General features: G+C 43.0%; 1 protein-coding gene across 1 annotated transcript in view; it reads left to right on the forward strand.

Annotated features, from left to right (window-relative positions):
- Positions 1-16,864, forward strand: part of LOC141548655 (plastin-3-like) — a 60,775-nt gene that overhangs the window by 38,347 nt on the left and 5,564 nt on the right. Inside the window, exons 2-5 of the mRNA XM_074277679.1 lie at positions 11,713-11,896; positions 11,991-12,124; positions 15,233-15,356; positions 15,464-15,588. Coding sequence (XP_074133780.1) covers positions 11,713-11,896; positions 11,991-12,124; positions 15,233-15,356; positions 15,464-15,588 — 567 coding nt within the window. The remainder of the gene's footprint in view (positions 1-11,712; positions 11,897-11,990; positions 12,125-15,232; positions 15,357-15,463; positions 15,589-16,864) is intronic.

Here is a 16,864-nt window from a genome sequence, read left to right on the forward strand (position 1 = left end):
TTGAATGTGGACCACAACATAGCATTTTCACTCTTTCTATTGATGTTTGTTTTCATTTTGTTTTTTCTCTGATTTTTTTTTCCTTCTTGATCCAATTTTTCTTGTGCAGCAATCTGTCTAAATATGTATACATATATTGGATTTAACATATAGTTTAACATATTTAACATGTATTGGACTATCTGCCATCTAGGGGAGGGATGGGAGGAACAAAAAGTTTTGCAAGGGCCAGTGTTGAAAAATTATCCCTTTTATTTTTGTAAATAAAAAGCTTTAATAAAATTTTTTAAAAAGAATCTAAACTTCCTTTAATGTTATCTCCAAAGTCACACCTCTTAATTTTTGTATGATTCTACCAATTTGGGAATTGGTCCTTAATTTAATTTTATCTTGTCTCTGTAATTCTTCCTACACCCCTCTATTTAGACATCCTCTCTCCAGTGCTCCTGGTCCTTTTCCCTGGTATAGGGTAGGATAAGACTAATCCCTCTTCCATGTAACAATCCCCCAAGCATTAGGTATTAGTTGCCATTTCCTGCTCGAGATTTCTGTTCTCCTCACTAAACATCCTCAAATCTTTCAAGTTTATCCATCTTTTATCTCCTCACCATTCTGTTTGCCCTCATATGAATAATTCCAAGTTTCTTATTCTCCTACTGAAACAGTGACATCCATAAGTGCATTTCTTCATTGCCTTTCTCTAAATGCTCTCTGCATCATCAATGCCCTTTCAAAATGGTGGCACCCAGACATGCGAACAATGCTCCTTGCCAAGGAGGAGCAGGATTATCACTTCACTTATCCTGGCTATTCTTTTCCCCCTTAATGCAGCTCAAGACCACATTAGAATCTGTGGCTGTCATGTCACTTTGCTGACTCATAGGGAGTCTTTAGTCCTCAGTTCTAAAACTGGACTCTTTTTGATTCTTTTGTCCTTCATGTCAAAGATACTTTGTTCACAGCAGGAAATATCCTTTTCTTCACATGATGAAGTGATTCATCAAGCAAATCACAAAGTAAAGACAAGAAGGAAGGGAAACAACAATCAAATGGAAAAAGATATACAAGAGCTAACTGAAGAAAATCATAAATTAAAAAACTAGAACCAGGAAAATGAAAGCTAATAACTCTATGAAACATCAACAATCAATCAATGTAAAAATAATGGAAAATGGAAAATAGTTAATTGGAAAAATAGCAAATTTTGGAAATAGGTCCAGGAGAGGTGATTTAAAAAATTATTGCTCTCCCTGAAGGTTATGACCAAAAAAATAAAAAAGAGCCAGTATAGCATTCTTCAAGAGATCAAGGAAAACTGTCCAGATATAATAGAACCAGGGGGCAAATTAACCACTGAAAAAAAAATCCATCAGTCATCTCCAGAAAGAAATCTCAAAGATAAATCCCAAGAAACATTGCTGCAAAACTCCAGAACTATACTCTCAAGGAGAAAATATTGCAAGCTTTCAAGGGAGGGGGAAAAATTCAATTCAATTCAAGTATCAAGGATCAACAATCAAGATTATCCAGGACTTGGCTGCTTCTAAAATAAAATATTATAGGGCCTGGAATACCATATTTGGGAAGGTAAAGGACCTGGTATTAGAGAGAGACTGAATATCATCTTTCAAGGGAAGAGAAGTATCTTCAGTGAAGTAAGTGACTTTCAGTTATTTCTAAAAACAAACAAAAAACCAAAACTATACAGAAAATTTCATCTTCTAACAGCACTCAAGAGAATTGTAGAAAGGTAAACAAGAAAAACAAACAAGAAAAACATTCTTTAAAAGTTAAACTTTACATTTCTAGATGGGAAAATAAACTTAATTCTTGAGAACTGTGTCTTTTATTGGGACAACTAAAGGAGACATAGACAGAAGGTATGGATATGAATTGGCTCTGATGTGATGATATGAAAGGAAAAGACATTAATGGGTGGAAAAAAAGAATTGTTCTGGAAGAAAAAGAAAAGGGAGGTAAAATGGGATAGATTCTTTTACATAAAGAGGCACAAAAAACCTATTCCAATAGTGGGAAATTAGGGGGGAAGGATTATTTAATTTCAAATTATTTTTCAATCTATTTTCCATTGTCATTTATTGAATTTACTGTTATTGTATTATAATATTAAAATGTATTTAAATTTTTTTTCTTTTCTTCATTAGTTATGACCTTTTTATACCCTTTGTGATCAGTTTTTGTTTAAATGTGTTTCTTTCTATTCCCAGTTCTCTCTAGAGATCTACCATATATAAATTTTCTAATCATCTCCTTAACTTCTTTCTTATTTATAGTTTCATTGATTTATGTAATTTTGATTTATACTTTTGTTATCTATTTTCTCCTGTGACTCATTTAACTTGTTTAAAAATTTAGATGTTCTACCATTTGGTCTCTGCGCGTCTAGTATTGATATTACTTATGTGTGTTTAGTATTGATATTATTTCATATCCATAGTGCTTTTCATTAAGAAATTATTTCCTTCTTTATCTCTTTAAATCATAGCTATTTTTACTTTTGCTTTGTCTGAGATCATATTTGCTACTCTTTCCTTTTAAATTTCTGCTGAAGAATAATAAATTCTGCTGTGGTCTCTTACCTTTCCTTTGTGTGTGTCTATTTCATATGTGTTTTTTTTGTTTTTTTTTTTTTTTTTGCAAATAACACATTACAGGATTGTAAGAGACATTTTGTACATAGGCTGTATTTTTCCCTTATTGGCTGCTTCCTTTTCCCCTCTAGATACAGTAATACTATTCATTAAAGAGTTAATCAATGTCATGTAATCAAAGTTTATATTTTAAACTTCAATCAGCACTATTTCTTGTTTGGTCAATTCATCACCCCCAGAGTCATGGCTCTGAAAGATTAATGATCTGCCACTTCTTTTCTAATTTTTATATCATCTTTAATGATCAGGTCATACATTTTTTGACATTATTATATAAGTTTTTTTTTCCCCTTGAGGCAATTGGGGTTAAGTAACTTGCCCAGGGTCACTGTAGCTAGGAAGTGTTAAGTGTCTGAGGCCAGATTTGAACTAAATCCTCAGGGCTGGTGCTTTATCCACTGCACCAACTAGCTGCCCCTATTATATAAGTTTTAAGATGGAAATCTTAATTTAATTTTGTCACATCTTTTTCACTTTTTTATAAAGTATCAAGTAAGGCTTTCTTTCCTATATATGTTCTTTCCTTTTTAAAATCAGGTTAATAGTTTATTTTATTGGGTTTATTTTTAATAAAACCTGCTTTTAATTTCAGTTATTATTTTCAATAGTCCTTTTCTTTTACTTTCCATTAGTTACTTCTCCTTTGATTTTCAGGATTTCCAGTTTAATGTTTGATTGGGAATTTGTAGAATTAAAGTATTTTTCATTTATAATCATTTTCATTATATTGACATGGCCCACCTATGACAACAAAGATACTATAGATTTTTGTGACCTTATTTTGTTGTGATCAGATTTACTAAATTTATCGTCTCAATCAGTTATTTGCTGGTTCCCAGGTATTACCTAAGTAAGCAGCTGGGACAGCCAAGGAAGATGATGTTCAAAGGACTAGAGGAAGACCTGAATTTAAATCCAACCTCACTAAATTCTGACTCTGGACAAGTCATTTAACATCTGAGAGCCTCAATTTCTTCATCTGTAGAACAGAAAAATCAATGCCATGCAAAATTGTTTTGAGGACCAAATGAGACAATTAGGAAGCACTCAGCATAGTCCCCGAAGCACAGTAAATGCTGTTTAAATGTTATATTATTAACTATTATTAAGTCATAATAATATCAGGAAAAGGGATCATTTTGTCTGTTATATGTCCGTCATCGTGGATTTCATTTTGCTTTATCGTCTCATTGCTCACGCCATCATATCTAGAATTCGGTCAGATAGCAATGGGGACAAGAGATCCTTGTTTTACCCCCTGTGTATATTGAGAAAGGTTCTAGTGTCCCATAATACATAACAACAACTTTTAAGCTTAGCCAGATTTTTTCATATTAAGAACATGTATCCTTATGTCTCTACTTTGCAGGGTATTTAAGATTTAAGAGAGGACTGCCGGCCAAGATGGCGGAGAGAGGAGCAGCACATCTCTCTAAGCTCCGTCTTTCCTCTCAGAATACTTTATTTCATGGCAAGGCCTCGGAATTAGGGCTTGACTGAAAACCCCCACAAATAATTACCAACAGAAGATGTCCTCAAAATTCGCCCCCCAAAGTCTGCTTTTGTTTGTGGGCCGGGATGGTTAGATCAGGCCGACTGAAGGCAGGCCGGAGAGCCCAGCGGGCAGCTCACACTGAGCAGACTTGAGGGAGGTGGGGTGTGATCTCCACGTGGCCACTTTGCCCTGGCAGCGAGCCAGCGGATCAGCAGAGAAGCTGTCAACACAGGAGGTCAAGACTGCAACCCCAAAAGCCAGGGCGTCTCGGGACCAGGCCTCACCCACCCAGAGCGTCTCAGAAGGCCCCGCTGTCCCGCCAGCGCCTCACTGCCGCCACCTGCCGTCTGCAGAGGAAGCTTGGCAATACCCATACCAACAGTCCTCCTATTTGTGTTTCCATAAATACTCTTCCCCCATACACTTTCTATAACCTAGTTTTTACTCTTGAAAAAACTGCAAGAGGGGAGAAACAGGTTTGTAACCAATAAGCCAAGTCAAGCAAGATGAATCCATCCCATTAGCCAAAGACACTGCTGGTGATTGGCAGAAGTTTGTGGCACGTGATAGACCTTTGCCCTTCCAAGTCTAGAATCCAAAGTATGGAAAATACTAGCATCCTGCGGGGGGTGCTCTCGTCTAATTTATGATGTTCCCAATTCCTGTTACACAGGCAGGATAGTATCTAGAGAGAGACACACTTCCACTAGGGAACAGAAGAACGGCAGTGGATTCTGCTTTGTCTGGAACTCGCTGAGCAATCTGGGCTAAATCACATTATTCCTCTGAGGGATCAAGTTCTCCAGAGGGGAGCAAAGGTCATGAAAAGACCCTTGCAAGCTGTGACATTTCATATTTTGTTTTCTAAGACCCTGTTCTCAGACTCCTTCCCCACTTCTGACACCCCCTGTTCTAAGGTCCCTCCCCTCTCTGACATCTCCTGTTCTAAGCTCCCTCCCAGCTCTGACACCCCCTGTTCTAAGCCCCTTTCCCAGCCCTGATACCCCCTGTTCTAAGCCCCCTCCCTGCTCTGACATTCCCTGTCCTAAGTCCATCCCTGATCATCTTTATCCACCTGCTGTTCCCCCCACCCCCAGCTTTGATCTTCTCTTCTAATGCCTTTCTGTATTCACATTTCCTACTATGTTCTCTCTATAGCTTCGGAAATAGCCAAAGAGACCCACTTGGGACGTTCTGCTTCTCATCTGCTGTGTGACCTCTGGAGAATGTATTAGCCTTTCTGAGCCTGCTCGTTCCCTCTCCAGCTCCTTTTCTGTCTTAAGAAGACTCAGGAGCCCCAGAGTACAGGCTGGAATTTGGCTTTCGAAATCACTACAAGTAAATGCATGCTGAATGGCCTTTGTGCGAGGGCCTCTGAAGGAGATCCTCACACCCTGGGCACAATCTCCATTTCTGAACGGGAAGGCGACTTGTGCTGCAGAGAAGCTCACTCCGCCAAGTGGCAGCATCCGTTGGGAGTTTCAACAGCCCGGTTCTCTCAGTATTTGCCACGTGGCCAAGAAATCAAAGGACCCAGGGCAGAGCCCTGTCTATGATCCAGGCGCCACTTAAGAGCCAGCTACGGTGCTCTTAGCTCCAGCAACCTCTGAGCCTCCTGGGATTCAGACTTGCCTGTGTCTCAGTGGGACACCCTTCCAATTTACCTTTCATCTCACCTAGCTTGCAGAGGGCCAGGCTTCTGCAGAGAGGCCAGTGCACAGGAGAAGCTGTCTCATGGCTGTCAGGAATGGCCATTTCTAGCCCCTAAAGGATTAGCACTGAGCCCTTCGGGAGTGAGCATGGGCAGGGAACTCATGGTTCTTTGTTCCCTTCCTAGATATCTGAGCTGAGGGCAGGAATAAAAAGGAAGTCTCGTGAACTCAACTCCTGAGAGCTGCACATCAATCCAGCATTTATTAATCACTTATTGTATACTAAGTACTCTACTGTGTTCTTGGGTTACAAAGACAAAAATAAACCACTAACTACCCATAAAGAGTTGATATTCTATTGGGGAAATTCATTGATCACACACAAAATTGGGGAAATCAGGAAAGAGTCTTCAAGGACATAGCTATTGAGCTCCACCTAGAAGGAAGCCGGAATTTTAAGGAGAAATTAGGGGAGGAAGGAGAGCATCCCAATCTCTACCAAAGCATGGAGATGGGAACTTAAATGTCAGATACAGGATGCTTTATGTGAAGCACTGAGTAAGTCATGAGGAGTCATGGATACTTAGGCTGGGGCTGGATGAGTATAAAATAGTGTGCAGCAAATTTTTTAAGTCTATAAAGAAGTATTACAAGGCATTTACCACCAACTGTCACCTTTTCTGCTTACACAGCCTACGATGAAGGAAGGCCTACTGCCTGGCGAAGGAAGGCCTACTGCCTGGCGAAGGAAGGCCTACTGCCTGGCGAAGGAAGGCCTACTGCCTGGCGAAGGAAGGCCTACTGCCTGGCGAAGGAAGGCCTACTGCCTGGCGAAGGAAGGCCTACTGCCTGGCGAAGGAAGGCCTACTGCCTGGCGAAGGAAGGCCTACTGCCTGGCGAAGGAAGGCCTACTGCCTGGCGAAGGAAGGCCTACTGCCTGGCGAAGGAAGGCCTACTGCCGGGCTAAGCTTTCACAAAGTTTTTGATCTTGGAATTCCTTTACACTCTTGATCCACCCCAAGACCTTTTGTTTACGTAGCTTTCTCAATCAGGATTTACCATCCTAGAAATTGTTTTAGTATTGATTGTTATAGAAATAGATCCAAAGAAATCCACAGACACAGAGTGAGAACTGCAGGATGTTCCATCTAGGTTTCATCCCAAGCCAATGTAAAAGTCCCTTTTTCGGCAGAGAAAGGAGTTTAGATCTCACCAAGCTAAAAGGACTTCCCCAAAGCATTCCTTGCCATGAGCCTCCCTGGCTAGCAATGCTGTCCCTCATTTAACAATACATTTTCCTCAGGAAAGTCATGTCATTATTAGAACTCCTCCACCCCAAACTTCACCCCATTCAGGGTGAGCGAGCACCACCTTGACCTCATTTTAGAGCTAAGGGAAGCGCCTGGATTGCAAGTTGCTTCAGCTGTAAAATGGGAATAACGACAGGATCTGCCTTTGCGGGTTGTTAGGAGAATCAAATAAGATAACGTGTAAATCATTTAGCAGAGAACCCGGCATATAGTACGTATTGTACCAATTTCATTTCCCTATCCTCCCCCCACCATCTTTTTGCCTCCAAGACTGGCTCGCTCTCTCCTAGGCCAGGTTCCTCCTTGCAAAGGATTCTATCCCTCCTAAGATTTAAAACTAGAAGAGTCTCATGAAGCTGTCAAATAAAACCTCGTCATTTTGCGCAAAGAGAGAGGAAATGACTGAGCCCAACTTCCACAGCTACCAAGAAGCAGGCTTGGGATTTTAACCATGTCTGAGTATGAACCTGGGTTCTTTAAATGCCAATAAAGCATCCTTCCAACTACACAATGCTACTTTTTCCATAGCTGCAACATTAAAACAATATCTTTACATTGGTACTTTCCTATACTTTCCCCTCTGTGTTACTGATCAACATCTTTTAATAAACTCCTCATTCTACTATTGCTTTCTCATTCCAAACATTTTTGGAGGGCAGACGACCAATTAAAAAAAAACAAAAACAAAAACCAACGGGCTTCCCGGTGCTTTTCTGAATTCTATACAAATGGAACTAAGTCAGCGCTTCATCACCTCCCCTCTCACTGATGAGTATTGATCTATGGCTGGAAGGTGAAGGGCAGTAGATGGAATGCGGATTTTACTGCTAATTCCCAAGCCCCAAGAGAAAGATTTCAGATTTGAAAAGGTCTTTTTTCTCTCTCATTGGCTTGTCAAATTTTCATTATACCCATCTTAGTGATGAGGAGTCTGTGAGAGAAGCCAGTGGCCTAGTGCCCCTGGGCTTGAGTAAGAGCCAACATTCATTCCAAATTTGCCTGATTTCAGGCTCCTTCTACTAACTCCATGGAGTTTACAGAGCAAACCCACCCCATAATCTTACGGCACTGGTAACCGGTACTTCCTCCGAGTTTGCTATATGGAGGAATTTGCTTATACCAGCTAATGTTTTCCAGATACCTGGTAAGTGCACTCTACTCCCTCCCTGGACCTCGATGCACTGGGAGGAATCATTAACTGTGAGACCCAGGAAAAGGGAGTAGGGCAGTGATTTTTGGAGACAGTTGGTTAAAGGCAAGGAAGTAGAACCCCAACCCAACCCCCATCCCATGTTGTTTCCATCAAAGAATCATGGGAATTAATATTCACGGCAGCCCTATGGCACAAAGTATGGAGTTGAGATTGAAAATTGTGAAGGAAATGGTTTCCCTTCCCAACTCACTCCTACAATATACAACCATCAATATGACCCTGTTGTGATATGGCTTCCTCTTTGGTAGTTTTCTGTCCTTTTTTGCTTGAAAATAGCATTTTAGAAAGACAAAACAAGAACAAAAAACATTCAATGCCTACTCAGAAAATCTGTGCTTGAATCTCCTCCTGATATTTACTGTTGTTTGACTTTAGCTGAGGTCTCCCTGTCCTTATCTGTGAAATAAGAACTATTAGAACACAGTCTTTAGATTCTATAAATCCTATAATTTATACTCCATGATGTATTCAGAAAAAAAGGCAGTATGTAGAAATAAACCTAATCTAAAACTCAACAGAGCAGAAAAAACCCTTGGAGATCATGTTCTCTAGATCCTTGGAGCAAAGAAAAACTGAAGACAATTAAAAAGGGAAACTGAAAAAACTTAAAAGTTTAGTAATGTGCCAGCATCAAAGTACTAGTATAAGAGATTTTAGGGCAAAGCCAAGAGGTGGAGACCACATCTGACCTTCTCTCAGACCAACAGCAGGTTAAGCCTTTCAACTGGTTGTGAAGTGAAACAACTCACAAATATTTGGAGTACAACACATTCCCAGAAAAAGATACCTTCAAAGAACTTCAGAACAGGTCTGTTTCAAACAGGCAGGAGGACAGTCTTTTGAGCCCAGAACTCAGCACAGAGAGACTGGAGTAGAGTGGGAAGTCACTTCTGTGAACCTCCTTAGGCTACTGTGTTCTAATTGCAAGCAGGTGGTTTGGCAGATTTGCTACAAAAGACAAATTGTAAACCACTGAGCCCCAGAAGCCTCTTAGCCTCCTTTACACAGCACCGGAAATCAATCAGCAGAACTGCCCCAGGGCAAATTAAAGCAGCTATTGCTCTTTTGCATTGAACAGATCTCAAGCCTTAAAAAAAAAAAAGAATTAAAAACAAAAAACTCCCACCATAGACAGTTTTTATGGAGAGAGAGAAGAAGAGAACCCAAATTCTGAGATTCCTAAAAGCAAAGCAACTCCAGATGAAGCCTCAAAGGGAGACATGAGCTGGTCCCCATTTCACAAGACTTTCTTTGAAGATTGCATAAAGGATCTTAAAAGAGAGAAGAAAAATGGGGAAATGGAGTGAGATCATTGCAAGAAGAAATGGAAAAATCATATAATGTCCTACAAAAGAGATATGAAAAAGACAAAAAGACCATTTCACTGAAAAGCAAAATTTGTGAAATGGAAAAAGAATGCAATGAACAAAAAAATGCAAGCCATTCTCCAATTCATAAATGATGGAAGGATACGAGCAATTTTCAGATGATGAAATTGAAACTACTTCCAGTCATATGAAAAGGTGCTCAAATCACTATTGATCAGAGAAATGCAAATTAAGACAACTTTGAGATACCACTACACACCTGTCAGATTGAATAAGATAACAGGAAAAGATAATGACTGAAAGGGATGTGGGAAAACTGGGACACTGTTTTGTCGGTGGAACTGTCTATGGATCCAGCCATTCTGGAGAGCAGTTTGGAACTATGCTCAAAAAGTTATCAAACTGTGCATACCCTTTGACCCAGCAATGTTTTACTGGGCTTGTATCCCAGAGGATACAGGAGGAAAAGGGCCCCATATGTGCAAAATGTTTGTGGCAGCCCTTTTTGTAGTGGCAAGAAAATAGAAACTGGATGGATGTCCATCAATTGGAGAATGGCTGAACAAATTATGGTATATGAATGCTATGGAATATTGTTTTTCTGTAAGAAACGACCAAAGGAAAGGAGGCCTGGAATAATGTACATGAAGTTATGCTAAGTGAAATGAGCAGAAGCAGAAGATTGTTGTACACAGCAACAATAAGACTATATAATGTTCAATTCTGATGGGCGTGGCTCTCTTAACAATGAGATGATTCAAACCAGTCCAATTGTTTAGTGATGAAGAGAGCCAACTGCACCCAGAGAGGATTATGGGAACTGAGTGTGGAGCACAACATAGCATTCTCACTCTTTTTGTTGATGTTTGCTTACATTTTATTTTCTTTCTCAGGTTTATTTCCTTGTTGATCTGATTTTTCTTGTGCAGCAAGAAAACTATAAATATGTACACATTTATTGGATTTAACATATGTATTTAACATATTTGACATGTATTGGACTACCGGCCCTCTAGGGGAAGGGAATGGAGGAAGGAGAGGAACATTTGGAACAGAAAGTTTTGCAAGGGTCAGTATTGAAAAATTATCAATGCATATGTTTTGTAAATAAAAAGATTTAATAATAATAATAATAATAATAAATAATAACTAGTAAAAGGAAAGGTGGGATTTGCATTCATGCCTTCCTGATTCCAAGACTCACTCCTATTTATACTATTGTGTTTCTCTCTTACATAAAGGAGATACTAAATTTGATTGACAGATATTTATAGTTATTTCCATTATTATATCTATTTCCATTCTATCTATTTTTCTATCTCTCTATCTACCCATCTGTCTGTCTATCTATCTATCTGTCTGTCTGTCTGTCTATCTGTTTGTTGAATTGAAGTAGACTAGCTAGGCTTTCAGAGAGAACCTTCTGGTGAAGGAACACACTATAAATTGCTACCATTTCCCACCCAACACTGATCTGAGGACGGCCAAATGAGCAGATTGACTATTGTCGGTCTTAAAATCAGCTTGAACAAGGCACGCAACGCCAGCATTTAAAGCCTGGTACCAGACAGTGATTTGTGAGCTAATTAGCATTCGAATAAAAAGTGCATGATGGTTTATCCCATCACCATCATCATTCAACCATCTGGAAGCCAACTCAGGTACCACAGGAATGTAATCAAGAGTCTGCAACATTTTGGTCTGTCCCGGCCCACTCAGATCTCCCTGGCACCCACAGGGAATCAAGTGGATCCCACACAGAATCCATGGGGCCAATAAATTGGACCTGTGCTAGTCTTCATTCACTCTAAGCACCTACTGTGTGTAGAGAATTGTGACAGGTCTGAGGGAGCTAGAAATTTTAGAAAGCAGCATCGGTTCCTGCAAACCTTTCAGGCCTTCCTCACATCAGCCTGTTCATCATTTTCTTGGTTTCCTTTTTAAAATGAGGATTGTCTCTAGTAAGCAGGGCCAGAGTGACTTCTGGGACTTCCCTTTGGGGCTGTAGCGTAGCCCGAATGGCAGTGCCACGTTCTGCCTAGCACGGGCTCCTGCAGCCAGGGGCCAAGACTGCGTGAAGGCACTGACCCCCTTTCTTCCCTTCTCTGTAGAGACCTGCAGGATGCTCTGGTCATCTTACAGTTGTACGAAAGGATCAAAGTCCCCGTTGACTGGAATAAGGTCAACAAGCCGCCATATCCCAAGCTTGGCGCCAACATGAAAAAGGTAGCGGGCCGGGCCAGGGAGCCCCTGAAAACCGCTGTTGTGGTTCTTGTTCCTTCGGGAATTGCTCATAACGTATGCGTGTGTCTGTACACAGCTGGAAAACTGCAACTATGCCGTGGATTTGGGGAAGCACCCTGCCAAATTCTCCCTGGTGGGCATCGGTGGGCAGGACCTGAACGATGGCAACCCGACCCTTACCTTAGCTCTGGTCTGGCAGCTGATGAGACGGTGAGTAGCGGCCCGCTGGGCTTCCTGCTGCTCTGTCTCTTACCTTCCGGTCGGCATCTGAGGCCGGTCCTCTTGGCCCATCTCTGAATCTGTATAATCATCTGTTTTCTCTCCTCTCTCTCTTACCCTCTTATCCTCTGGAACACCCCCACCTCTACGTATTCCTCTCTTTTGTGTCCCTCTATCTCTTCTACCACCTCTTACCTCTCTCGCTTTGTTTCTGTCTCTGTACAGGTCGGTGTCTCTCTCCCTGTTTTCTCTCTCTTTTTCTCCCCATCACTGTGTGTAAACATCCCTGTGTCGCCTCAGCGGCTCTCCCCCGCCGTGGCTGCACGGAACGGCCTCTCATCTGTCTCGTGGCCTTCCCTTTCTGTAGGGCGCTCTGCCCCCTCTCCGTGTTTAAGCACTGGCCTTAGCCTCCCTCTCTTTCCTCGGGAAGACCACTGGACACAGAAAAAGACAGAAGGGAGAGAGGCGGAGATAAGGGGGTACAAACGGGAATAGAGATGGAAACGTCTGTGTCCTACAACATCTTTTCCCACTCTCAGTCTCTTCATCTCCCTCTTTCTCCTGGGGGAGAGATAGTGGGATGCACACAGAGATATAGGGGAAAGAGACTGAGAGAGATACTGAGGAGGGAGAGAATAGAAAGAGGGAGATGTCTCTGGGTCCCACCATCTCTTTTCCCTCTCTTTGTCTCCCTTCTTTCTGTCTTTCTCCCTTTCTCTCCCTCTCTGCGTATCTCTGTGAGTCTCTTTTTCTCTCCCGTTTCACATCTTTCTGTATCCAACTATGTATCCCCCTCTTTGTCCTGAGAGAGAGATAGTTGGACATAGAGATATGAGAGAGGAGAGAGACTCACAGAGATACCCAGGGGAGGGAGATGTCTCTGTGTCCCACTTTCTTTTAACAAACCCTCTGCATCTCTATCTCTCTCCTTCTCCCCCTTACCTCTGTTTGCAACTATCTCTTTAACAACCCATCTGTCCCATTGTCTCTCTCCCTGTGTATCTCTGTGAGTCTCTCCCATTTCACATCTCTCTGTGTCCAGTTGGCTCCTTTTTCCTGAGAGACAGATAAGTTGGATACAGAGATGTGAGTAAAATGGAAAGAGACCGAGAGATACAGGGGGGAGGCAGGTGGCTCTGTGTACCTCTCTCTGTCTCCCTTCCTTGCGTCTCTCTCCCATTTCACATCTCTGTGTGTCCAACTATCTCCCTTTTTCTCTTGAGAAATAGTTGGACACAGAGATTCCCCGGGAGAGGGAGATGGCTCTGTGCCCCACTATCTCTTTAGCAACACATCTGTCTACCTGTCTTTTCCCTCTCTGCACTTATTTCTTTATCACCATTTTCCTCATAAGAGACAGAGAGAGTTGGAAGAAGAGAGAATAGGAGAGAGATGTCTCTGGGTCCCACTATCTCTTTAACAACCCTTCTGTTCCTGTGTCTATCATCTTTCTGTGTGCCTCTCTTCTATTTCTTTTTCTCTCTCTTTCTCTTTCCCTGTGTCTCTTGCCTTTTTGTGTACCTCTTTTCTCTCCCTCCCTGTTTCTCTCTTTCTCTATGTCCAACTATCTCCCTCTTTCTTCTGAGAGAAAAAGAGAGAGAGAAACAGAGAGAGAAAGAAACAGAGAGAGGGAGAGGGAGAGAGGGAGAGAGGGAGAGAGGGAGAGAGGGAGAGAGGGAGAGAGGGAGAGAGGGAGAGAGGGAGAGAGGGAGAGAGGGAGAGAGGGAGAGAGGGAGAGAGGGAGAGAGGGAGAGAGGGAGAGAGAGAGAGAGAGAGAGAGAGAGAGAGAGAGAGAGAGAGAGAGAGAGAGAGAGAGACACTCTGTTGGACACAGAGATGTGAGAAACAGGGGGAGAGGGAATAGAGTGAGGGAGGTGTCTCTGTGTCCCACCAACTCTTTACCCATCTGACCCTGTTTCTCTCACTTTTTTCCCCTCTATGTGTCTCTCCCCTTTCTGTGTACCTGTTTTTCCCTATCTCTTTTCTTTCTCTCTCTCCTTCCCTCCCTCTCTGTTTATCTCTTTCTGTCTCTGTGTCCCAAAAACTCTTTAACTACCCATCTGACCCTGCTTCTCTCCCCTTTCTGTGTCCCTCTTTTTTCTCTATCTCTTTTCTCTCTCTCTCTCTCCTTCTCTCCCTCTCTGTTTCTCTCTTTCTCTCTCTGTGTCCGACTATCTCCTTCTTTCTCTTGAGAGAGAGACTGTTGGACAGAGACAGAGATGTGAGAAACAGGGGGAGAGAGAATCGAGCGAGGGATGTTTCTCTGTGTCCCACCAACTGTTTAACTACCCATCTGACCCTGCTTTTCTCACTTTCTCTTCCTCCCTGCTTCTCTCCCCTTTCTGTGTCCCTCTTTTTTCTCTCTCTCTTTTCTGACTCTCTCTCTCCTTCTCTCCCTCCCTGTTTCTCTCTTTCTCTCTCTGCATCCACCTGTCTCCCTCTTTCTCCTGAGAGAGGGATGGGAGAAACAGGCGAGAGATAGAGGTTCGGAGATGTCTCTGTCTCCCTCCATCTATTTAACATCCCGTGTGTCCGTGTGTCTCTCTTCCCTTTCTGTGTACCTTTTTCCTGTCTCTTTTCTCTTTCTCTCTTTTTCTCCCTCCCTGTGTTGAAGTATCTCCCTCTTTCTCCTGAAAGATCGCTGTTTGGACCCATCGAGAGACGTGAGAAAGCAGAGACAGGGAGATGTCTCTGGGTCCCACTATCTCTTTAACAGTCCCTCTGTCCCTGGGGCTCCCTCTGACCCTTCACTCCCTCTCTGTGTCTCTTTTCTTTCTTTGTCCCCTTCTCTCCCTCCCCGTGTGTCTCTCTCTGTCTCTCTCCCATTTTCCATTTCTCTTGGTAACCATTCCTTTGTGTCTCTCCTCTCTGGTCCTCTCTTTCTGTCCCCCCCCTGCGTATATTTCTGCGTCCCTGTGTCTCTGTTTACGAGCTCCGATCTCGTGTCTCTCCTGTGTCTCTCACCAGCCCACCTCTGTCTCTTTCCTTTGTGTGTCTCTGAGTCATTGCCAGGCTTCCTGCCGGGTCAACATGTCCCAAGAAAACGTATGGGGAGAGATGTGGCCCTCCCCCACTTACCTGCACTTACCTTTGCTCCAGGTACACCTTGAATGTCCTGGAAGATCTTGGTGATGGACAGAAAGCTAACGATGACATCATCGTGAACTGGGTGAACAGAACACTAGGGGAAGCTGGGAAATCCACCTGCATCCAGAGCTTTAAAGTAAGGCCAAGCCCCTCCTTTTCCTTCTGGCCCCCACCCGGGCCCCAACTCTCCCCTGGGCCCCAGGACGCCCGCTTGGACACGCTTTGTGCTTCTGTTTGTACCAGGACAAATCCATCAGCTCCAGCTTGGCTGTTGTGGACTTGATCGACGCCATCCAGCCGGGATGTGTTAACTACGACCTGGTGAAGAGTGGGAACCTGACTGAGGAGGCCCGCCACAACAACGCCAAGTGAGTGCCCTGGCGCTCCGGGCTCCTGCCTCCTGCCCCTTACCTCTCTTAGCGTTAACCTGCAGGGCAGGACATGGGGCAGCCTGTCCCTTTGTTCAAATCTCCCTCCACCCTTAAAACCTGCCTGATCGTCACGTCTCTCAGGTCCTCAGTTGCCCAACCTGTAACTTAGAAAGGCAAAGGAGAGGCTCCATAGGAACACCCTGAGAAACTTTAATTCCAAAGTTCTGAACCTGTCGGGTTTCTGGAGCCCTTCTCTAAACGTGGATAACTGAAGAACTGTCCAGTTTGAGCCGAGGTTAGTGAACACACAGGGCCTCCCCACTTACAGACTCCCTGCGGAAGAACTTTGCTCTAAGTGTGGGCGAGATGCCAGCTTGGAGGAGGCTTTTCGGTGCGTTGACAACAGGGGGGTACAAAAGCTTTATCTAAAAAAGACCAACGGCCCCGTTAAAGCTTATTGGGCCCCAGATCTTCCTCTTCGGTGGCTCAGCGGAGCCCCGGCCCGGGCCGCGGTGTCTCTGTGGCGGCCGCAGAATCACCTGCGCTTGGGGTTAGCTCTGGAGTTGGGGGCTGGTGAGTTCTCCCCTTTCATGTCAGACTTCTGCCCTAGCACAAGGTGCCTGATTTATTGAAAAACAACCATTCAGCCCCCTCCCCAGGGGTGTTAGAAGCCACAGAGAGAAAATCAGTCATAAATGGGATCTCACAAACTGTTAGTGTCTGGTTAGGGAAAGGGTCCTTGGCTGACCTTAGGGACTCAGGGAATATAAAAGCCTCATCTCCAAAATATACAGAGAATTGACTCTACTTTATAAGAAATCAAACCATTCTCCAATGGATAAATGGTCAAAGGATATGAACAGACAATTCTCAGATGATGAAATTGAAACTATTTCCACTCACATGAAAGAGTGTTCCAAATCACTACTGATCAGAGAAATGCAAATTAAGACCACTCTGAGATACCACTACACACCTGTCAGATTGGCTAAGATGACAGGAACAAATAATGATGAATGTTGGAGGGGCTGTGGGAAAACTGGGACACTGATGCATTGTTGGTGGAGTTGTGAAAGAATCCAGCCATTCTGGAGAGCAATCTGGAATTATGCCCAAAAAGTTATCAAACTGTGCGTACCCTTTGATCTAGCAGTGCTATTACTGGGCTTATATCCCAAGGAAATACTAAAGAAGGGAAAGGGACCTGTATGTGCCAAAATGTTTGTGGCAGCCCTTTTCATAGTGGCTAGAAACTGGAAGATGAATGGATGTC

This window comes from Sminthopsis crassicaudata, chromosome X (genome assembly GCF_048593235.1).
Source record: "Sminthopsis crassicaudata isolate SCR6 chromosome X, ASM4859323v1, whole genome shotgun sequence".
Lineage (NCBI taxonomy): Eukaryota > Metazoa > Chordata > Mammalia > Dasyuromorphia > Dasyuridae > Sminthopsis > Sminthopsis crassicaudata.